At 59.2% G+C, this 20,983-nt stretch overlaps 4 protein-coding genes across 4 annotated transcripts; 2 read left to right on the top strand and 2 right to left on the bottom strand.

Annotated features, from left to right (window-relative positions):
* Positions 1 to 384: 384 nt before the first annotated feature.
* Positions 385 to 4,737, bottom strand: LOC131571692 (uncharacterized). Its single transcript, XM_058824475.1, has 8 exons — positions 4,711 to 4,737; positions 3,720 to 3,778; positions 3,217 to 3,518; positions 2,736 to 3,104; positions 2,522 to 2,596; positions 2,352 to 2,429; positions 806 to 919; positions 385 to 689 (listed from the first exon to the last, which is right to left on the bottom strand). Exons 1-8 carry the CDS (start codon positions 4,735 to 4,737, stop codon positions 385 to 387), a joined length of 1,329 nt encoding a protein of 442 aa, XP_058680458.1.
* A 77-nt stretch (positions 4,738 to 4,814) lies between these two features.
* On the top strand, positions 4,815 to 7,739 carry LOC131571563 (killer cell lectin-like receptor subfamily G member 1). Its single transcript, XM_058824325.1, has 6 exons — positions 4,815 to 4,863; positions 5,297 to 5,407; positions 5,900 to 5,983; positions 6,593 to 6,741; positions 6,967 to 7,070; positions 7,544 to 7,739. Exons 1-6 carry the CDS (start codon positions 4,815 to 4,817, stop codon positions 7,737 to 7,739), a joined length of 693 nt encoding a protein of 230 aa, XP_058680308.1.
* Positions 7,740 to 11,117: 3,378 nt separating this feature from the next.
* LOC131571494 (B-cell differentiation antigen CD72-like) lies at positions 11,118 to 15,398 on the bottom strand. Its single transcript, XM_058824234.1, is given in 7 exon segments — positions 11,118 to 12,558; positions 12,886 to 12,980; positions 13,214 to 13,362; positions 13,489 to 13,803; positions 14,951 to 15,052; positions 15,150 to 15,320; positions 15,323 to 15,398. Coding segments are annotated over 7 exon segments (1,056 nt in total). The 3' UTR covers positions 11,118 to 12,410.
* Positions 15,399 to 16,969: 1,571 nt separating this feature from the next.
* LOC131571448 (B-cell differentiation antigen CD72-like) lies at positions 16,970 to 20,872 on the top strand. Its single transcript, XM_058824164.1, has 8 exons — positions 16,970 to 17,069; positions 17,155 to 17,247; positions 17,458 to 17,544; positions 18,083 to 18,397; positions 18,637 to 18,785; positions 19,118 to 19,269; positions 20,157 to 20,324; positions 20,667 to 20,872. Exons 1-7 carry the CDS (start codon positions 16,991 to 16,993, stop codon positions 20,293 to 20,295), a joined length of 1,014 nt encoding a protein of 337 aa, XP_058680147.1. The 5' UTR covers positions 16,970 to 16,990; the 3' UTR covers positions 20,296 to 20,324; positions 20,667 to 20,872.
* The last annotated feature ends 111 nt before the right edge of the window (positions 20,873 to 20,983 follow it).

Raw genomic sequence — 20,983 nt, forward strand, 5'->3', positions numbered from 1 at the left:
TTCCTGGCCTCCACTCCTGGAACTGGCCCTGCTCTGCTCCACAGGCAGCAGCACATCTCCCAGGAACGTCTGATGCCCACCCCAGGTACTGCTTGCTGTAAAGGGTAAATAAATTACTTCTGCCCCATGCTGTGTGGGCTGGGAGTTTCTGAGTCTGTAAATAGCTGAGTTCCCCTCATGCTCATCTCGAAAGTGAGAAGGGGAACATTCCCCAGAGAGGGGGAAAGAATTGGTCAGTTGCCATCACTGGTAGAAAAGCTATTTTTAATTTTATTAAATGTCTCTCTAGTATAAACTCCAAAAATATCTGGAACCTCTGATATAAAGATATGTGCCATGGCTCTGTAGCAAAGCTGTTGCTCCTGGGGCCAGCAATGGTGGCACTCAGGGGGGGATGCACCAGGCATCAGGGGACAGCTGAGGCTTCTCTTTGTGATCCGGGGAAGTGTGAGGAGCACCGGGGTGGCAGGGCACTCCAGAGCCACCCTTAAAAAGGGGCACGTGGGGGACACAGTGGCCAAGTGGGCCAGGATGGGTCTGTGTCTGGAGCAGGAGCTGGTGCAGGGTCTCACCCACCTGCACGAGGCTGTAGGAGAGGTTCTCCAGAAGTGCCTGCTGCTGCTGTGATGTGTACAGGATCTGCACCAGCAGTTGCTGGACATTCTGGAGCAAGCCTGTCACGCCAGACCCTGCAGTGAGAGAGGGGTCAGCGGCACCTCACCATGGCTCCGAGAGCTCCCTGTGAGGCTGTCGTGGAGCTGCAGGGAGCACCCACCATGCAGGCTTGTGTCTGATGCATCTTTACCTGCTGCTGGCTGCTCACTTGTGGCTGCTGTCCCGTGGGAGCCCGTGGCTGCAGCAGCCAGTGGCAGCACTCGGTTTCCTCTTCCCATCCCCAGGGACGTCTCACCAGGAAAACCTGTCACGAAAGCCTGGCATGGAGCAAACAGCAAGAGTGATAGAGACACCCAAATTTAGCCTGCCTACGACACAGAGCCCTGGGAAGGCACTGCCTCTGGGAGCCCGTGCCCTTCTCATTGGCAGGACAGGATGGAGCAGTGTCCTGGAGCATGAGGATTCACTCAAAGCTGGAGACACTTACTGGCCTTTCCCTCAGCTCCTTCCTGCTTCAGGTCAGTGTGACATCATGGAAGGAGAGCAGACCCAGCCTGTGAGCTTGTGCCAGGGCACACAAGCATGGTAGCTGGGGCATGGTACTCACCCGGGAGGGAGAGGGAAGAGAGGCAGCAACCGGTGTCTGCAGTGAGAACTATACCAGACCCTGGTTGGGGCTGACCCACTGTGGGGCTGAGGGGGTTTACTGGGCTGAGCAGGGCAAGGAAAGCCTTACGTGGCATGGCAGGGGCTGTGGGTGGCACTCCAGCAATGTGTTCCCCACCAGCTGCTGGGAGAAAGCAGAGAGGAGACATACGGCTTCTGAAGGGACCTGCTGGTGGATCACCACCAGCCCGGGGTCTGCCCGCCTTGCCCCGGCCAGCCCCTCAGCCTGACGTGCCCTAGCCACAGCTCCAGAGCGCCCTGCAGGGCCCCAAAGCACTTCAGAGCGAGGTACAAAAGCAGGAGTCACTCACCCACCACTGCAATGCAGCCACCTCTGGGCTGGAAGGCAGCAGTGGCAGAGCAGTGCACAGCAACCCTAACAACACACTAGGACTGGAAGAGAAGAAGAATCCCACATCCACTTGAAACTGCAGGGGGAATTTGGGCAGACAGAAGGTAGTTACCCAGTGTGGGAAGATGGCCGGGGTGCCCACACAAACCAGACTCAGGGATGTATCCTGCATCACCTCAGGGCCAAATTCCCAGGAGTGCGAGCAGTGAGGGGCCTACAGGTTATACACATGGGTGGACTGAAGGGCAGGGGAGCTGCACAGAGCTCTGGCCCTGAAACACAGCCCAAACTCACCTGAAGCTTTATGATGTTACCAGGCCAGTGAGGAGCCAGGAACTGCTGAAGGGAAGGGAGTCACATGCCCTGCAATGCCACCAACCACGAGACCCCTGCGCAGTATCAGGGCCACTGCCCCTTCCAGACCTCTCGCCTCATGATCTCCCCTAGGGAGCCAGCAGCCTTGCCATGCCCTCAGGCTGGTGCTCCCTCCTGCCCTATCCCAGCCATCCCCATCCCCACACGCTCTGGGGCTGGTCTGGAGCCAAAGCCTGCGGAGACGGAAGTCCAAACACACCCATCGTTGACCATCCCTGCTGAAGGACATTTGATGGATCCCCTGGTCATCTCAGCCTCCCATTCCCACCATGCTGGCATGGGCTTGGCTGGAGCCATGGCTGGAGCCATGCAGCTCAGCACAGCAGGGCAGCTCAGTACTTACGGCTCTCTGGTTCGTCCTTGGCACGCTGCAGCATCAGTGACAGCAGCATGGTGGGGGTGTCCCTGCCAACGCCGTGCTCTGCAGGGGTGCAGAAAAGAGCTTCAGTAACTGGAGGAACAGAGGTGTCCACCACCTCACAGCCAGGACAAGCTGCCTGAGCCCATGGCTACCTGGTGGCTCTGGTGAGGATGGAGAGCGTGTGGCAAGGGCTGACCTGTGCCTTCTGGAGGGCAGCCTCATCACGACTAGCGGAAAAAGAAAGACCATCAACAGACCCTGGGTGTCCACATAGCACCAGAGCTCTACCAGCACCCCATGTCCAGCCACGCTGCTGAGCCCACACGCCCGTCCCCGGCACCCACCTGGCATCCACAAGGCACCCACCTGGCATCCTCCGTTCGCCAAACACGGGCTGCCCCGCCGCCTTCCAGATGCTCCTCATGGCTCGGTAGTGCGGCGGCAGCAGGGCCGAGCGCAGTCCTGCCCTGCGGCGCCTCTCCCGCTCCGAGTGGAAAGCCTGCTTGAGCGCCTTCCACTTGGAGCGGCACTGGGCCACGGTGCGCTCGTAGCCGGCGGCCGCCAGCCCCTGGCAGACCTCCCGCCACAGCGCCTCGTTGGGTCGCGACGTGGAGGCCATGAGCAGCGCGGCCTCCCCCGAATCCCCCACCAGCGACAGCAGGCTGTCGACCTCCGCCTGCGTCCAGGGCGGCCCACGGGGCATGCTGCCGGCCCGGGCCGGCGTGCCGGCGATCGCTCGGCCGTGCGCTCCCGGGGGCACGCCGGGAGGATGCCGCGCCGGGGCGGCACGCCGGGAGCCGCGCCGGGCAGCGCCGCACCGGGAGCGGCACCGGGAGCCGCGCCGGGCAGCGCCGCACCGGGAGCGGCACCGGGAGCGGCACCGAGAGCGGCACCGAGAGCGGCACCGGGAGCGGCACCGAGAGCGGCACCGGGAGCGGCACCGGGAGCGGCACCGACCGCCCTTGCGCCGTACCGGGCTCCGCACCGGGAGCTGCCGGGAGCCGCATGGAGCATGTGCAGCCCCGGGAGGAGCCGCTGGGAAACGTAGTCCTGGACGGGACATCCTCCCGCAGCGAAAGGCGCAGCTCGGAGTGGGATCCTTGCGTGCCCGCTGGCTGCCCGGGGTGCGGGGGGGCTCTGCCGCTGCCCCTAACGAGGGCACGGCACGGGGGCCGTCACGGCAGCCCTGGGGGCTGAGGCGGGGGATAGAGCACCCCAACCACCCCCCATTTTCCAGGGCCGAGATGCAGCTGCAGCCACATGCAAAAAAAGGGGCTTGTAAGGAAACACCCCGTGGCCTTGCTCCTTAGAGAGAGGGGCAAGGGGATGTGTCCTGTGTCCCGAGGATACCCAGTCTTCCCCTGCAGTCCCCAGGGCAGATCAGACCGAGAGAGCCGCGCTTGTTCAACCTGGAAAAGAGAAGGTTCTGGGGAGACCTTAAGCAGCTTTCCAGTACCAGAAGGACTAAAGAGAGATGGAGGGAGACTTTTTGCAAGGGTGCGTCGTGATAGGAGAAGGAGGAACGGCTTCAGACTGTCAGAGGGCAGGTTCAGCTTAGATATTCATCACAGAATTTCCTGAGTTGGAAGGGACCCACTGCAATCATCAAAGTCCAACTCTTTGCACAGGACACCCCCAACAATCCCCCTGTGTGCCTGAGAACAGTGTCCAAATACTTCCTGAACTCTGCCAGGCTTGGTGCTGTGATCACTTCCTTGGGGAGCCTGTTCCAGCTCCCAGCCACCCTCCGGGTGAGAAACCTTTCCCTAATATTCAACCTAAACCCTTCCTGACACCTGTCACTGGTCACCGGAGAGAAGAGATCAGTGTCTGCTCCTCTGCTTCCTCTTGTAGACTGTGATGAGGTCTCCCCTCAGTCTCCTTTTCTCCAGGCTTGAAAAAACAAAGTAACCTCAGCTGCTTCCCATATAACTTTTCCTGCCTTAGGAAGAAATTATTGTGAAGATGGTGGGACACTGGCACAGGTTGTCCAGGGAAGCTGTCCATGCCCCATCCCTGGAAGTGTCCAAAGTCAGGTTGGAAGGGGCTCTGAACAACCTGGTCTAGTGGAGGGTGTCCCTGTCCTTGGCAGGAGGCTTGGAAGGACATGACTTTAAGGTCCTTTACAACTCCCTGGCGTGTCTGCCTAGCCCAGCCCGGGCTGCGTGTTTGAGCCAGCAGCCATTCCCTCTGCTGGCTGCCCCCAAGCCGGGAGCGTGCGGTTCCCTCCCGCCGGGATTCCGGGATGCTCCCCTGCACAGGGCTGCCCCTCGCCCCTGATCCCTGGCAGCCCCATGAGCCCCCCGGGTTCTGTGCCAGGTGGTGCCTCTGGGGACCCCACCAGGAAGTGACACTTTCCATTTTGCATCACAGCCGTCTGACAGGCTGGGCTGGGAAAGGGCTGTCGGTGCCCCGAGGGCTGCAGAGCAGGAGAGCGCTGAGGGGATGGACGAGGGTGTCATGTACGCCGACCTGCGCTTTCCCCCCACACCAGGTAACGGCCCCCAACTCTCTCAGTGGGTCCCCTGCCCTCCTGCAGCCCCTTGCCTTCCCCAGAAATGTCCTCCCAGTCCTGCTGCCCCCACTCCCTCTTTGTGGGTGTCCTCTCTCGGACAGCTCCTCTCCCGCCTGCTCTCGGGGTGGGGGGCACGAGGGGCTCGAAGGCAGGGCATGCCCGCTGCACCCCCGTGCCACAGCACAGACGCTTCCCCTCTGCTCTCCCCACCAAGCGTTGCGTGCAGGCAGGTAATTCAAGGACAATCAAACTGCTGTAAACAGGTTCTTCTCCCCCACTTTTCCCAGGGCTCCCCCAGTGCCTCCTGACACCTGGGATTCACAGACATTTCCTCCCTCAAGGCTCCCCATTGCTCCCTCCAAAATATCTCTCCTCCTCCCCCACCCCGGTCTATGTTAACTCCTTTTCTCAGCCCCTCAGCAGCGAGTGCGCCTGCCCTGGTGCTGGGCAGCCCTCAGCCTGGGTCTCCTCTCCCTGACACTCCTGCTGGCACAGATCATCCTTGTCAGCCTGAGTTTCCAGTGTAAGTACCAGCCACGCAGTGCCCAGATCTCTGCAGAGGGGGCCCTGGGGTCGAGGCTGGCACCACAGCCCTTGTGTCCCAGCAGGATGAGCTGTGGCTTCCCCATGGACCTAGGTGCTTCTGATTGGGGCTGAGGGCATCATTGTGGGCTCTGGGGCAAGCTGGAGAACTGGTGAGACAAGACACCACCTACGTGGCTGGAAAAGGAAGCTGGGGCGACAGCGTGGGCTTGGGAAAAGCCACTCCATCAGGTGGCAATGAAAGGTGGGAGGGAGGGCACTGATACTGATAGACAGCAGCACTTTCCCCAAAGGCCTGCTATGTGCAGGGCTCCCAGTCACAGCAAAATCTGCAAGGACCTTAGCTTGGTGTAGCTAAATCAGGGCACACCTCACCCACAGCCACGAGGCTGTCCTGTAGGGCAGGACACTGGGTGCTGCTGGCAGCAGCAGCCCAGAGGTGCTAGGACCCAGCTGTGCTCTTCTGCTGCAGATTTAGTGCAACAACAGACAAGCTGCACAGACGGTCTCTGGAGAATAGAGGAGCGCCCCAGCTATGGGAAACAGACACTGGGAGGTAAGAGAGCCTGGTGGGCTCCTGGGTAAGGTTTGGAGAGGGCGTTACTGCTGCTTTCAAGCAACCGAATCTGTCCCTACTCAAGGATGTTTCCCTGAGCTCTCTCCTTACATATTCCTTCACCTTTACTGCCCAATCCTCAGCTTGTGGTGTGCAGCCTGCCCCAGCACTGCTGAACAGGCTGAACTGCTGAGGCCCCTTTAGAAGAGATGACCCCAGACAGCTCAGTGTTACCTGGACACAATACCAGCACCAGCCCATGGATGCCACCAGCATCCCTGTGCCCAATGACATCAGCTTCTGGTGCAGCTGAAACCTTATCTGAGCCCCCAGCACTTTGTAAACTGTGTTTGTATCACTTCCCTAACCTGCAGCTCCCTGCTCAATTCCAGCATGATCCTGTAGCTAGCCCCTCTTCCCAGGGCTCTGGGGCTGGAAAGTTGGAGCTGGGCTCACAAACGAGGGCAAATGCAGAGTGGTGTCCGTGGGGCAGGCATATGAACAGGATGGGTTGGTTGACTGCCCCACTGTCACTCTCCTGGTCCCTGGGGCTGGCGACAGCAGCCCTGGCCAGCTGCCCCACCCCACCTGGGTGTTTCTGGTGTGCAGGGCAGTGCCAGTTTTGCCCTGTTGGCTGGCTCTGGGATGCGGGGCAGTGCTACTACTTCTCCTCTGCCAGAAAGAGCTGGGAGCAGAGCAGAGAGGACTGCTGCTCCAGAGGGGCACAGCTGGTCACCATCCAAGCCAACAGCACCCTGGTGAGTGCACACTGCTGGCTCCCTGTGAGCACTGGGCTGTCCTGGTGGCCACCTCACAGTCCCTCCACAGGCACAGCATTGTCTCAGCTTCCCAGCCTGTGTGCCCAAAGCCTGGCACAGCCTCCAGGCAGGGAGCTGGCAATGCCCACACAGCACAGCCCCATCTCTGACCTGTGGCTGGGCTGGGTGTCCCCTGGAGCTCAGGTGGGTCCTCTCCTGTGCTAGGCGTTCCTGGTGCGCACAGCTAACATGGACGCCTTCCACGTGGGGCTGAAGCAGGATGGCTTCAGGTCTGACTGGAAGTGGCTGGATGGCACCACGCTGGAATGGTGAGGCTATGAGCTTGTTCCCAGCCGGGTGTGCTGAAGGTCCATCAGCAGGGCTCGGGGTGGTGCTGGGGACAGGCATGCAGGGATGTAATCCAGATTTTGGCCACCTCTTTTCTTCCCAGGACTGCATTGGGGCATTTTAGGGAAGGGGTGTTTTTAGGAGGGGCCTGACCCTGGTGCCCACACTCTGCCTGGGTCTGCAGAGGATTCGGCAAGAGCAGGGTCCAAGTTTGGTCAGTGCTCAGCCCTGCTAGGACTGACCTGGGGGTACTTTGTGAGAGATGGGGCTGGGGGCATCAGGGCATGTGGCCTAATTGGGAAGAGGCTGGTGGGAGACTGTGCCCCTTGGCGAGGGTGAACTTTGTTCCCACAGCATCCCTGTGCTGTGTCTGGTCCCTGGCTGTGGGAGCTGCTGATGGGACAGCCTTGGTTCCTCCTGCCCATCCTATCTCAGCCCACTCTCTCCCTTGCAGGATCTTCCCAGTCCAGCGCTACACCAGGTCCTTCCAGGCTTGTGGCAGGGTGTCAGGCTTGGGACTTTTAGGTGGTGCCTGCACAGACGCCCTCAGATGGGTCTGCAAGCAGAGTGCAGCCACCGTGCAGTGGCTCCAGTCCTCGCCTCCTGCCTTCCTCTGGGGAAACACCACCTACAGCTGTGTGAGGCCCTGATGGCCAGGGTGACCCCCAGCCTGTGCCACCACCCCATTCCCTGCCTGACCCCAGGGCGTGGGCATTCCCAGACTCTGCTGCCTCCTGGCACAAACCTCTTTACCCTCCAGAACTCTGCACTTTGCCAATAAACTCTGCCGATAACTGCAGCTGGCTTTGGGGTGTGGGGGTGGGAGGATGGAGGTGCATCCTCCCAGACTCGGTGGCATCACTCACAAGTGAGAAATTGCATCCTGTGGCCAGGAGCCAGCATTGAGCCAGCAGGAATCCAAGCATGCCCATGCCCAAAGGCAGCGTTCAGCAGCAGCTCCCGTTCAGGCTGGCACAGGTCCCATGAAGGCTCTGGCCTTTCTGATCCTGCTGGTTTTCTGGGGCTTTTGCTTCCTGGGTCATGCTGCTGAGAGGTGACCCTCTGCCTCTGCATCCCAAGGAGGACTTGGGCTGGGCAGCACTTGTTTGCTGGTGCCTGCCCAATCTGAAGAGGTTCCAGCAAACATCCTCACTTTGGGTGATGTGTGAGGGCCTAAAAGGCCTGCTAGGGCTTGACTTGGAGTTGTTTGGTCCTAGAGGCTGTTCTGGTTTTGGTGTAGACCACTGGGTTTTTCCAGCAGCCTGCAGTTCTGGGACAGACCTTGCTGGGACTCTCTCCCAGCACATGCAAAATACCAAACCCCACAGCCAGGGCAGCCTGTCAGCCTGAGCAGCACTGGGAGGTGCATGGGGAAGGGTAGCCCTGTACCCAGGGGCTTGGGCCCTTCACAACACAGAGCATGCTGAGCAGGAGGGAAGTCATTCACTCCCCACCCCCTAAAATGAGAATATATGGAGGAAAAAAAAAGACTTTTTTGCAAATAAAGCAACTACTTCTGCTTTTGTGGATATGAAGATGTGTCTCCACTTAGTATGGTCTTAGCCACACTCTGTCCCTGACCACAGTGAAGAAGGACAGAGGTGGGTTCCTTCCTGGGCTGCTGCTGCTGAGCTGCCTGCATGGCCCAGAGTGGGGCCCACAGTGACCTGCACTGTGCTGAGGCTCTGCTCCTGTCCCCCTGTGCCCTGCACACACCCCAGTGAGGGTGACATTCACTGCAAGATCCTGCTGCTGGGCTGGTGCTGACCGTGGCCGGGCTGGGTGGAACCCAGCTGTGCTCACTGCCACAGGCATGCCCCAGCACAGGGTGGGCACTGGGTGATGACAGTGGGACTGTGGGGGGTGCCCATTGCCCACGGGCACTCAGCTTGTCACAGGCTTCCCATGGAAGAGTCTCAGATGTCTCATTCCACAAAGCCATTTATTCACAGCGCAGTAACACAGAAACAGCTCAGAATGGTTCCTCTGAGGATGGGTACCCAACAAAGAACACCTGAGCTTTTATCCCCTCAATGTCTGCTTGTGCTCAAGCCTTGCTCCTCTTCCTCTCTTCTCCTGCCCCCTTCTGTGTCCATCCACCTTGCTTTCATCATCCCTCTCCTTCATTATGCAAAAGGTCAGCAGTTCCTGCCTCCTGCAGTGTCTCTCAGTATCCGTGTATCTCTCTGGCACCTCTCATCCTCCTGCCCTTTGCTATCCCCAGGCTGGCAGCTCACAGCCTCTTGCCTCGGGCTCCCACCTGAGCTCAATCTCTGCTTTTCCATCTGCATCTCTGCCTGTGCCTTGCAGGCCCAGCTGCCTGGAGCAGAGGTGTTCCTCAACAAGGGACGTCTGTACCAGCCTTCCACTGGGGGAGGCTTGGTGAAGGTGGGTAAGATGCTGCCACTGAGTCCCTTTGAGGACTCTGTTAGTTTTCCTGGCTGCCCCTTGCCTCTGCCACTATTTGCTGCTGGCTCCTGCCTTGCCCTTTCTTATCCCTACATCTCCTGTCCTGGGCTGAGCTTTGTTGTCCTGCCTCAATGCCAGGAAGGAGATGCAGCACAGCTCCTGGGCATGCGACCATCCAGTGTGGATGGGGAATCCAGGCAGGATTTACCAAGGGCAGGCAATGCCTGGCCTGCCTCCTGCTGTAGCAGCAATGGGCTGTGCATAAGGGGAGAGCGATGGGGAATGTTTATCATGAACCTTTCAGGTCTGGGACTTGGTTTCCATGGTCTCCTCACTGGCAAAGTGGGGATATATAAGGGCAGGAGTAGAGGAGGAGAGCTTGGGTGGAAAACCTGAATGGTGTGAGGGCTGCAGAGGGTGTCAGAAACACCCCTGTTCTCCTGAATGCAGTTGCTGAAGGGTTGATTCTGGGGTTTGTGCTCATTGGATCTTTCATCAGTGCACTGGATGGAGGGTAGGGGGTGGCTCAGGCAGCTGGGGGGCAATACCACACCAGTAATGTGTAACTGGAGGGCAGGACTGGGTACAGAGAGGCCTGGAGAAATGGTTTTATGGGAGCCTGCTGATACTGGGGTGGGTAAAAGTGCAAATCCTGCAGCTGGGAAGAAAGGTGAAGCCACATATCAAGATGGGCAAGTAAGCAGCCATGCTGAACCAGGCCAGGGAAAGCATGGACCCGAGGCTGGATGGGGGCTGCAGTGTGTCCTTGCAGTGGTAACTGCAACACTGTGGGCAGTGGGGGCTGGAACTCAGGTCTTTGGGAGCAGGGAGGACATTTGGACTCTGCAGGACAAGCCACACACAACAATCTTTGTTTTGCATGATAGCTGAGACTGTAGGGGACCTGCAGTCCTGTCCCAGCCTTGCCATGCCGTTGGGCTGGCTCCACCAGCCTCCTTCTGTGGAAGCTCTCCTAGGAGCTGCCCTCTCAGTCTGAAGCCATTTCCCCTTGTGCTCTTGCTACAAGCCCTTGTGTAAAGTCTCTCTCCAGATTTCTTGTAGCCATTTTTGGTAGTGGAAGGCCACAGTAAGTTTTCCCTGAAGCCTCCTCTTCTCCAGGCTGAACAATCCCAATTCTCCTCATGGCAGAGCTGCTCCATCCTTCTGATCACCTTGGTGGCCTCCTCTGTGCTGGCTCCAGCAGGTCCCTGTGGTTCCTGTGCTGGGAGCCCAGGGCTGGATGCAGGGCTCCAGGTGGGTCTCAGCAGAGCAGAGCAGAGCAGAGCAGAGGGGCAGAATCCCCTCCCTGCCCTGCTGCCCACGGGGCTCTGGGTGCAGCCCAGGACACGTTTGGCTCTCTGGGCTGGGAGTGCCATGGCTGGGCCATGTGCAGCCTCTCACCCACAGCACCCCCAAGCCCTTCTGGGCACGGCTGCTCTGGGGCTGCTCATGCCCAGCCTGGGCTGGCACCAGGGGCTGCCCTGACCCAGGGGCAGCACCAGCACTTGGCCTTGTTAAACCCCATGATGCTCCCATGGGTCACTCCTCGAGCTTTTCCAGGTCCCTCTGGATGGCATCCTTTCCTTCAGGTGTGTCAAACACCTCAGCTTGGTGTCACCTCCAAACTTGCTGAGGGTGCAGTTGATCCCACTGTTCACTTTGTTGACAAAAGTACTGAATAACATTGGTCCCAAGTTGAATCCCTGAGGACTAACATCATCACCAGTGTCCAGTGAGGATACGGAGCCATTGAGCACTATCTTCTGGATGGAGCTGTTCCACTGAACAGTTCACCCATTGAATCAATTTATCTCAAATTTAGAGGAGGACTGTGTTGGAGGCTTTACAGAAGTCAGACAGATGACACGTGCAGCCCTTCCCTCGTTCACTGGTGCAATCACTCCATTGTAGAAGGGCACTGGGTTGGTTGGGCAGGACTTGTGGTGAAGCTGTGCTGGCTGTCCCAGGTCCAGCTTACAAAATTGTTGCCAACACATTCCCCTCTCTGCATAAACCCTGGCTGAGGCAGGGAGGGCCACCCTGAGTCCTGGACTAGGGTCTCTCATCACCCTCCTTTGGCAGATAAGGTCCAGCCACATTCTTAGGGATCTTTCCCCCTTGGTGGGAGGGCTCTTCCTTTTTCCCCATGTTCCCAAGTCTCCCTAGTGCTCCTTCCTCTCTCCCACCATCTTATCAGTGCACCTCCATTTTTCAGAACCATCTTCATTTGCAGCTCCACTGTGCTCCCTTTCTTTCCATGGTTTCAGGATTCACACATTCACCTCCCATGGTCTTAGGGCTCTTCATTGCCCTTGTTTTCCTCCCGTGGTTTCAGAGTTTCCTCATTCATCCACCACATTCTCAAAGCTCCCCAGCACTTCCCCACTCCCTAAATGGTCTCTGGCTTTCCAGCATTTTCTCATGCTGATGGCCCCACTGCCAGCACCCTTTCCAGGCAGGACCCAGCCATGGGCAGGTGATGAAGGCAGAAGAAAGGGCAGGATGAGAGGTGTCAATGCTGAGAGAAGGGACAGGCTGTAAATCCACAGGTCTCCCCAAAATGGACAGGTTGAGGACATCAGTGTGTCAAAAATATGCAAAAGGCAGATCCTGCACTCTGGCAGCCTTGGGGTAACAAAGAAGGTGAGAGCCGGGCTCTGCACTGGAGCTGCATTGGCCAGGGCACACAGGGACATGCAGTGGCACAGTACAAAGCAGTATAACATGTGTTTGCTTGAGTGTGGGAGAGGGGAATAAGGACTGTTTTCCATAATCCTTGCTTTGAAATAGAGACACTTTTCCCCAGCAGTTTTGCAATGCAATTGAGGCAAAGCATGCCCTGGGGGCAGGATCCCAGGGTGCACACCCAGCTCCTGGTCCTGACTCCAGGGATGGAGCCGGGGTGGCAGCAGTCAGTCCTCGGCCAGAAAAAGAGGACGAAGCTCAGGTACACGGCTCAGATTTGGGGATTTCTCGCAGATCCACGGGTAGGGTTTGTTACATGGCTGATTCCACATTTCCCCGAGGACTAGTGACCAGCAGTCCGGAGAATGGCGTTTCCTAGGAAAGAAGGCACGTCTCAGGCCAGCCGTGACAACCTCCTCACCATGGACACCGCTTCCCATAGATCCCAGTGCTGCTGGGGCAGGCAAGGCACCTGGCACAGAGAGCAGCCTGAGGAAGTGTCACATTCCTCCTCCTGCTCTTCTTCTCTGCCACTTGGATATGTGGCACTGCACCCCAGAGCTTGGCTCTACCCTCACCCCCCTCCCTTGGGCCACTGCTCAGGGGACCCTGTCAACCCTTTTGGGGTGTCACAGGGGCAAAACAGCACCTTTCTATCATGGCCAAAGGGCAGGGGCTTGTGCCAAGGATTCTTGCACTTACGAGGGATGTTTGCTCTCCATCCACATAGGTCTCCTTGCCACATAAGGAGGTTTTCCTCCAATCCAGTAGTACGCCTTAGATGCATGCACGAAATACTAGGGGGGAGAGAAGCTATCAGCCACCTGCTTCATGACCAGCACTTGCCAGGTGCCCAGGAGCGCCAGGGCTGGCTGTGCTTCGCCCATCAGACTGCCAGGATGGCAACCTGGGGCTCATGGTGCCACCCTGGGGCTTATGGTGCCACCCTGGCACCTCCGCAGATAGTGCTGCAGCTGGGGGTCTGCCCAGCACCACCCTCCTGGGATACCACAGCCCCCCTGCTCCATACCGGCACTGTCAGTGGTGACCACTCATCCTGGACCAGCAGCTGAGCAGATCTCCCTTCACAGTCATCACTGCTCTGCTGCCAGGTCTTGTTTGTCACCGAGATGTAGAGGCACTTGCTCTTGAAGAGTACCCAGCCCCAGGGGCAGCAATCTGGAGGCAGGGGCACAGCTCAGATGCTCATCCTTCCATGGATGCTTGGGGAGCTCAGCCTGGCTGAGTTCAGCCCCCGCATCTTTGCAGCAGCATCAACTGTGCCCCAGCCCTGTCACGCTCTACCTGTGTTCACGCAGGCACGCAGGCTGCTCACGGCCCTCTCGCTGCTGTTGAGCCTCCCCTGCACCTCCTGCATCTCCCTCTCTGTCCTGCCCAGCACCCCCGTGACGCGGCGCAGCTCCAGGCTCAGCCTGTCCAGCTCCAGCTGGCTGATGTTGCCCTCGTGCCACGCGCGCTGCAGCTCCTCTCTGGCCCACGCCAGCTCCAGCTGGGTCTGCTCCAGGCTCTGCTCCTGCGCCCTCAGCTCCTGCGCCAGGCGGCCCTGCTCGGCCTTGTGCTCACGGGAGGAGTCCTGCAGGCTGCGGGTGACCTGCCAGTCTGGGGACAGGGTGGGGTGAGCTGGGACACGAGCATGGGGCCCTGCCTGGGGCATGCCTCTGGCAAGGGAGAGTGGGATAAGAGTATCTGGCTGTGGGTGGAGATTGTCCTGGGAGTGCCAGTGGGAAGGAAATGGAAGCCCCAGGGGTGGCAGGTGGAGGGGAGACATTGGAAGGCAGCAAGACACAGTGGGAAGACAAGGAGAGTCAATGAGAAGGCTGTGGAAGGCAGTGGGATGCAATGGGAAGGCAGAGGAAGGGAGTGGGAGGCAATGGGAAGGCAGTGGAAGGGAGTGGGATGCAGTGGGAGGCAATTGGAAGCAGTAGGAGGGTTTGGAGGGCAGTGGGAGGGAGTGAGAGGCAGTGGGAACACAGTGGAAGGGAGTGGCAGGCAATGGGAAGCAGTAGGAGGGTTTGGAGGGCAGTGGGAGGCAAAGGGAAGCAGTGGGAAGAAAATGGGAAGGAAAAGGGAGGCAGTGGGAAGCAAAGGGAAGTCAGCAGGAGGTGGTGGGAATAAAATGGGGAGGCAACGTGAGGCAGTGGGAGGAAGTGGAAGGAAGTGGGAGGCAATGTAAGACAGTGGGAAGTCAGTGAGAGGGAATGGGAGGTAGTGATGGAAGGGCGGTCAGAGGGATTAGGAGGCAATGGGAGGGAGTAGGAGGCAGTGGGAAGAAATGGGAGGCAATGGTTGGCAATGGGAGGCAGTGGGAAGACAGTGGGAGGAAATGGGAAGCAGATAGAGGGTGGGAGGCAGTGGGAAAGATTGGGAAGCAGCAGATGGCAGTGAGATGGCAGTGTCTTGGCAGTGAGAGGACCGTGGGAGGAAGTGACAGGGAGTGGGAGGCAGTGGGAGGCAGTGGGAGGGATTGGCAGGCAGTGGGAAGACAGGGGCAAGACCGTGGGAAGGGGTGGGAGGTGGTGGGAAGTCAATGGAAAGGCAATGGAAGGGAATGGAAGAGACTAGGGGAGCCAAGGGGAGATAGTGGTAGGCAGTGAGAAAGGCTAAGGCAGTGTGGGGCAGCTCGTGGAGGCCATGCAGGAGCCCCGAAGCCCAGCCCAGGCCTCCTCCCTGGCAGCCCCCGCAGCCAGTCCCTCTCCTGGCCCAATGCCCTCCCGGCTGCCCCCACCCCCGGCAGCCACCGACTCACGGCAAACGCCCAGGGCCACCACGGCCACCAGCAGCAGCAGCAACAGGAACAGGCTGGCTACCAGCAGCGCTGTGGGGACGCGCCACGGCCGGCTCCAGCGCCCTGCAAGAGAGGAGCACCGGCAGCATCACCCCGTGGGCATCACCCTGGGCATCCCCCTGGTGCCCTGCATCCCCGCGGCTGCTCCCTGGGTCCCCACCTGGGCTGGGCTCTGCTGTCACCGGCCCCAGCGGTGACACGTTCTCGTAGGGACTGTCGTCGTCGTCGGGCGCGGTGGACGGTGGCCGCGCCGCGAACTTCAAGTCGGCATAGACCACACTCTGGGCCATGCCCCGGGCGGCCCTGCGGGCTCTGCTCCGCTTCAAATGAAAATGCAGCTGGTTTCTGCAGAAGCAGAAGTGTGGCGAGGAGTGACGGAAGGGAAAGTACGGCAGTGGCATCCTGCCATTGGCCAGGCACCACTGTTGGGCTCCCCCTCGGCTCCCCGAAACAGCTCAGGGTCCCCTGGGACAGCACTGGGGTGGTGCAGCTTGGGGCTGGAGCATGGGGCACAGCTGCAGGGCTCAGCCTACAGAGAATTCACCAGATTTCCTAGGGCAGGGCAGAGCAGGTCTGGCTTCCAGCTGGGAACAGGTCGCTCTGCTGCTGACTCCATCCAGGATGGAGGTTCTCTCTTCTTGGTGCTCTGCTGCAGGATCTGAGCATCACTGCCCTACTGCCTAAAAGAGACTCCCACACTGCAGCATGAGCTTTCACTTCTCCTCTCGTCAAGGCCACATCTCTCCACTCTGCCACCAAATACACTATGGAAAACCACATCCCAGACACCAAAGGGTCATGATAAATGGCCCTGTTCTCTCCCCTCATCCCCATGCCGGTGCTTCCAAGCAGTAGAAGGCACACCAAGCAGTCACACAGTAAATCCCACTGGCCTTTCCCTGCATGACCTCCCTGGATCTGGGCCCCTGCACGCCCAGGTGGACATGCTCCTTTTTGTTCCAGGAGGTTGACTAGAGGCTGCCCAACTTTGAGTTTTCTAAACCTCCTTCCCATCCCCTTTAAATCTGGCTTTGATTTTTTGATTTCTCCACTGAGGAAGAATTTCCCTTGCTCCTGCAGAGATAATGGACAGTGGCTATGTAACACTGTGCTCCCCCAGCACCACTGTGCACCTCCAGTGCTGTCCCAGGGACTGGCTGTGTTCAGATGTGCCCATCTGGCCATCTGAGAGACAGTGGGAGGCAATGGCAAGGCAGTGGAATGGAGTGGGAGGCAGTGGGAGGCAATGGGAAGCAGTGGGAGAGTTTGGGGGCATCCCTTCTGAAACCTGCCCTTCTCTGGATGCAGTTCAGTAGAGACCTCTGAGACACTGAGGGCCTGGAGGGACCAAGACGGTGTTTGGAGGGACGAAGAAGGTGTTGTGAATGCTGGGATTGTGGTCTTGGGAAGGGAAGGCAAAGGGGACATCACTGGTTTTTGTAACTCTCCAGGGCTGTTTTGGAGCAATGCCAAAGCTGGGGTCTTCTTTGGAAGGGACCAGGGAGAACATGAGAGGTAGTGGAACAAAATACATCATGGGGAAATTCCCACTCTCAGAGGCTGGGAGGGGAAATCTCAGTCTGTGAAGATCTCCAGCCCTCCACAGAGCTGTCCATGCAGGCAATTTTCTCCTGTTTTCAGGATTGCCCTGCTCTGCCCCGCAGTCCCCAGATTTGGGTCCATCCTTTGCTGTGCCCCTGCTGTGACACCTGGCTGTGCTGCCCTCACCCTGCCCCTGCCTAGGGGGACCATGAGAACTTTTAGGGCGTGGGAGGGGACGGGCTGGTGTTTCTGGGACCAATGGGAGGGTGCTGGTCCCCGCAGCCGTGCCTTACTAGTCCCATCTGCTAGAGTGCAGAGCAAACTTCTGCTTCTGCAGATGCTGGCTGCACTTCTCCTTTGCACCTCTGAGGGACGGCGCAGTCACCGGGAGCAAAGGGGACATCGCAGAGAGGCATCCCCAGGGCAGAGTGGGCTCAGGGCTTGCCCAGCGCTCCCCACATGGCCCAGCTTTATGCTGACCTGAGGTTTGCCAAGGTGATGGGGGGCCGGAGCACGGCCAGCCAGGCACTGGAGGCAGGTGAGAGCCCACAGGCCCCGCCACGCTGTCCCTGCCGTGCCCAGTCCCTCGGCCTCAGCTGCCCTCCCCTGCCTTCCTCCCACAGCCTTCAGCATGAATGAGGCAGAGAGCCCCTACGAGAGCAGCCAGCCAGCACTGGCAGGGCAGGATGGGGATGGAGATGGAGAGCCCAGCCCAGGTGAGCATCCAGCTGCATTCCAGCAGACCTAGGGTGGTTCTGGGCTGGGTTGTGGGCGGTGTTTTGGGGTCCTCCCACTCCCATTTTGGGGTCCATCCCACCAACACCTGTGCTGTCATGCCACCACACTCCTGCTTGTATCCAGGAGGGAGGTCTGGGGGCTGCCAGGGGTTTTCCAGCTCTTCAGGCGATGTCTGTTGTGTCGTGCAGGGTGCTGGTCCCGTCGGGGGTGCATCCCTGTGGGGCTGCTGATAACTTGCCTGCTGCTGGTGGCCACCGTGGCCCTGGGGACTTGCTGTGAGTTGGGGGACTGTGAGCATCTAGGGCTGGGAATGTGAGCATCACACTCCCTGGGTTGGGTTGGGCTGGGCTGGGGGGCATCTGTCTGGGGTGGGCACTGTGGGTGAATGGAGGCATGCTCATGCCCACTCACTGCTGAGTCCCTGTGCTGTCTGCCACAAACTGGCCTATATCCCTCGCACGTCCCTCACACCGCCTTTGCCTCCCATCATCCCTCTTCTTCACCTTACTTTCCATTTCTGCCCCTTTTCTTTCCCATCCTGGCACTGTCCAGCCTCATATTGCTGTACCCTCCCTGCCCTTCACCTGCTGTGTCTGCTCCTATGCCCGTCCTGCCTCGTCCTGCTCTCCCTTGCCAGATCCTACCCAACCCTTAGCCGTGCACTTCCCTGCTGCATCCTTCCCTGCCACCTTTCCCATTCATCATGGATAATCCCCTGCCTTACCCTGCCCACCCCACTTGCCTCAAGCAGGGTCAGTCCCACATCCGAGCTGTCCCATGCTCGTGTCCCAGCTCACCCCACCCTGTCCCCAGACTGGCAGGTCACCCGCAGCCTGCAGGACTCCTCCCGTGAGCACAAGGCCGAGCAGGGCCGCCTGGCGCAGGAGCTGAGGGCGCAGGAGCAGAGCCTGGAGCAGACCCAGCTGGAGCTGGCGTGGGCCAGAGAGGAGCTGCAGCGCGCGTGGCACGAGGGCAACATCAGCCAGCTGGAGCTGGACAGGCTGAGCCTGGAGCTGCGCCGCGTCACGGGGGTGCTGGGCAGGACAGAGAGGGAGATGCAGGAGGTGCAGGGGAGGCTCAACAGCAGTGAGAGCACCGTGGCCCTCCTGCGCTCCTGCACAGCCATAGGTAGGGTGGTGATGGCGCAGGGAGGGGGTGCTCCAGCACTGGCACTGCTCAGCAGGTGCCAAGGGCCAAGTGCTGGCTTTTTTGACCCCATGGTGAGGACAGAGTGGTCCAAGAGCTGAAGCAGTGCTGGAGCAGACAATGGGCTTGTGATGCCTGCTGGGAAGGTGTGGGGCTGTTCCTTGTCACCCCCCAGGGCATCTGTGGCTGAGCAAGCCTCTCAGCTGTGCCCCTACCCACAGATTGCTGCCCTTCGGGCTGGCTGCTGTACAGGGGCAAGTGCCTCTTCATCTCCTCGGAGAAGAAGACGTGGGAAGACAGTAGAGATGAGTGTGAGAAGACATATTCTCAGCTCCTGGTCACCAAATCCTGGAGTCGTTGGACTGTGCCGGTAGGGTGCTGGGGGAGCTGAGGGCAGGGGATGGTGTGTCCAGCCATGAGGTCCCCAGGTGGGCTAGCACGGTTCTGGGGGCCCCCTGTCCTGCCAAAACATTGCAGAGTGCAAGGCTCTTTTCTGGAGCACATGGCTGGTGGTTGACATGGGATAGAAGGTCTCTGGCACCCCTGGATGCTTCCCAAGCTGGACCAGAGCACCAGGGCTCGAGAACTTCCAGCCCCAGGGACTCCTTGGGAAGATGATCACCCTGCTGTGAAGTAAATAGTACTGCAGTACATGGATGCCATGGAATAAAACATGGAAAAGCACTTTTTCTTCTTCTCCAGACCTTTCTGAAGAATGCAGATGTCCCATACTGGATTGGATTGCAGAAGGGCAGTTTTCCCTGGTACGACTATGGCTGGCTGGAGGAAGAGGACCCAGACAGTGAGGGAGGCTCAGAGGCCTGGTTCTGGGTGGATGGCTCCCTTTATGAAAGGTACATGGCAGCACTGCCTCTTCTCAAAACTCCCCTCCTCTGACATGGCTCTAGGAAGGGTTTTAAACCCCACCAGTACCCAGCTCGAGGCACAGGCCCTGGGAACAAAGAGCATCAGAGCAGCAGGGACTGAGGGAAGGTGGGTGCAGTGGTGTGATGACGTGCTCAGAGGACACGCCTATGGAAAGCCAAGACACATGGGTGGGTAAAATGCAGGGCAAGAGAAGCAGGAGCCAGCAAGAATGGACAGAAGAACCCCCAAATTTTACCTGGGGCCTAAGCAAGGTGTTAGAGCGCCACACCTATCTCCCACATACCTCTTAATTCCTCTCCAAAGGGAGATCACAGCCTTCTGTGGAGAATCCTGGGCTCCTCCCTGCCACGTGCACCATCTCCTCAGCTCGCTGCCGCTTCCTCTTGCAGTGTCTGAGAGCACTGGGGAGGAACAAGCCTGTCTGGCCAGGTTCTGGGGCGCTGGCCCTCCATCCTGAGCCCTGCCACGGGAGCTGTGCCCAGAGCGGAGCCAGGCTCAGGCCAGCTCCTCTGGTTGTCCTTGTGTCCTCAGGGAGAACCTGGCTCTCCCCCCTGCAGGCATGAACAACCCCCAGCAGTGAAAGCTGAGAGGGTGCCGGCTAAAGGGGTGTCACAGGCACTGCAAACCTTTTACAGTGTTTCTCAGCCTGTCCAGGGAAATGCAGGAATGCATCAGCTGAGCCTTCAGCCTGTGAAATCAGTAGGGGAGGACTGGGAAATCCCCCTTTGACTGCAGCATCCAACCCCTCCTCTGCCAGTGTACAAAAGGCAGTTGTCAGCAGCGGCAGCTGCCTCAGCAGGGTTTGTAGAAAGAACATGTCAGTGCCTGATGTGTTGTTTGTTTCCCCATTCAGGCCGTGGCAGTCAAAATCGAACGGAACCTGTGCCATAATAAGCCGTGGGAGCATCAAACCCGCGCAGTGCACTGGTCCCAGTGACCTGCACCTCTGGATCTGTGAGAAGGCAGCAGGGCCAAGCCTCCCTTTCAAGTGAGGATGGCTGCTGGCCCCAGCACTGCTGTGGTGAGTCCTGCTGAGTCAGGGACACACGGGCCCTGTGGGGTGTGCCTGGAGGAAGGCAGGGAGCCTGCAGCTCTGCCTCTGGGATATCGACTCTCTCTCCCATGGAAAGGGAGAGGAATGCAGTCACCTCCCTGTGCTGGATGGACCCTGCCTCCATCCCTTTGCTGCCATGGGTGTTCTGGGTCTGAGGTAGCTCAAGAGCTGAAGCTCTGGCTCAGCTAAGGAGAGAGATGGGGGGAAAACTCTTGGCAAGGTTCTTTCCCAGCCCCGTTGCATGTGTTGGAGGCTGGGCAGCATCTCACCTTCACCTCCACCCTCACCCTCCTCTGCTTCCCCCTGCAGCACCTGCACCCTGCACCGCCTCTGCTCCAGCCTCGCTGTGCCCCTGCCCAGGATGTCCCATCCATTCCAGCCAACCCCTTCCCTCCCACACCCCGCTGCCCCTGGGCCACCCAGGGCCTTCCCCGCGATGCCCAGCAGCATGGATGCCTCCAGCTGGTGTGCTCTGACTGAGTGGTACAGGCTCCACAGCCAACCCACACCTGCACGGGACACTTTGGGTCCTCCTGAGCACAACAGCTGTGGGCAGTGGGGAGCTCAGAACCAGCTGCAGAATGGATCAAGCTCTGGAACTCAGCGCTGGAGCCGTGCCACACAGC

Source organism: Ammospiza caudacuta, chromosome Z (assembly GCF_027887145.1).
Source record: "Ammospiza caudacuta isolate bAmmCau1 chromosome Z, bAmmCau1.pri, whole genome shotgun sequence".
NCBI classification, from domain to species: Eukaryota; Metazoa; Chordata; class Aves; order Passeriformes; family Passerellidae; genus Ammospiza; species Ammospiza caudacuta.

What these genes read in the sequence shown, in the direction of transcription:
- LOC131571692 (XM_058824475.1), bottom strand. Translation starts at nt 4,737, where the DNA reads ATGCAAAATGGAAAGTGTCACTTCCTG. An exon ending in GGACTGCAGGGGAAGACTGG is followed by an intron (nt 3,519 to 3,719) that starts GTATCCTCGGGA and finishes TGCCCTCGTTAG; the next exon opens with GGGCAGCGGCAGAGCCCCCC. An exon ending in TGGCGAACGGAGGATGCCAG is followed by an intron (nt 2,597 to 2,735) that starts GTGGGTGCCTTG and finishes TTTTTCCGCTAG; the next exon opens with TCGTGATGAGGCTGCCCTCC.
- LOC131571563 (XM_058824325.1), top strand. Translation starts at nt 4,815, where the DNA reads ATGGACGAGGGTGTCATGTACGCCGACCTGCGCTTTCCCCCCACACCA. An exon ending in TGTCAGCCTGAGTTTCCAGT is followed by an intron (nt 5,408 to 5,899) that starts GTAAGTACCAGC and finishes CTTCTGCTGCAG; the next exon opens with ATTTAGTGCAACAACAGACA. An exon ending in TGGGAAACAGACACTGGGAG is followed by an intron (nt 5,984 to 6,592) that starts GTAAGAGAGCCT and finishes TCTGGTGTGCAG; the next exon opens with GGCAGTGCCAGTTTTGCCCT.
- LOC131571448 (XM_058824164.1), top strand. Translation starts at nt 16,991, where the DNA reads ATGGCCCAGCTTTATGCTGACCTGAGGTTTGCCAAGGTGATGGGGGGC. An exon ending in CGTGGCCCTGGGGACTTGCT is followed by an intron (nt 17,545 to 18,082) that starts GTGAGTTGGGGG and finishes CCCTGTCCCCAG; the next exon opens with ACTGGCAGGTCACCCGCAGC. An exon ending in GCGCTCCTGCACAGCCATAG is followed by an intron (nt 18,398 to 18,636) that starts GTAGGGTGGTGA and finishes CCCTACCCACAG; the next exon opens with ATTGCTGCCCTTCGGGCTGG.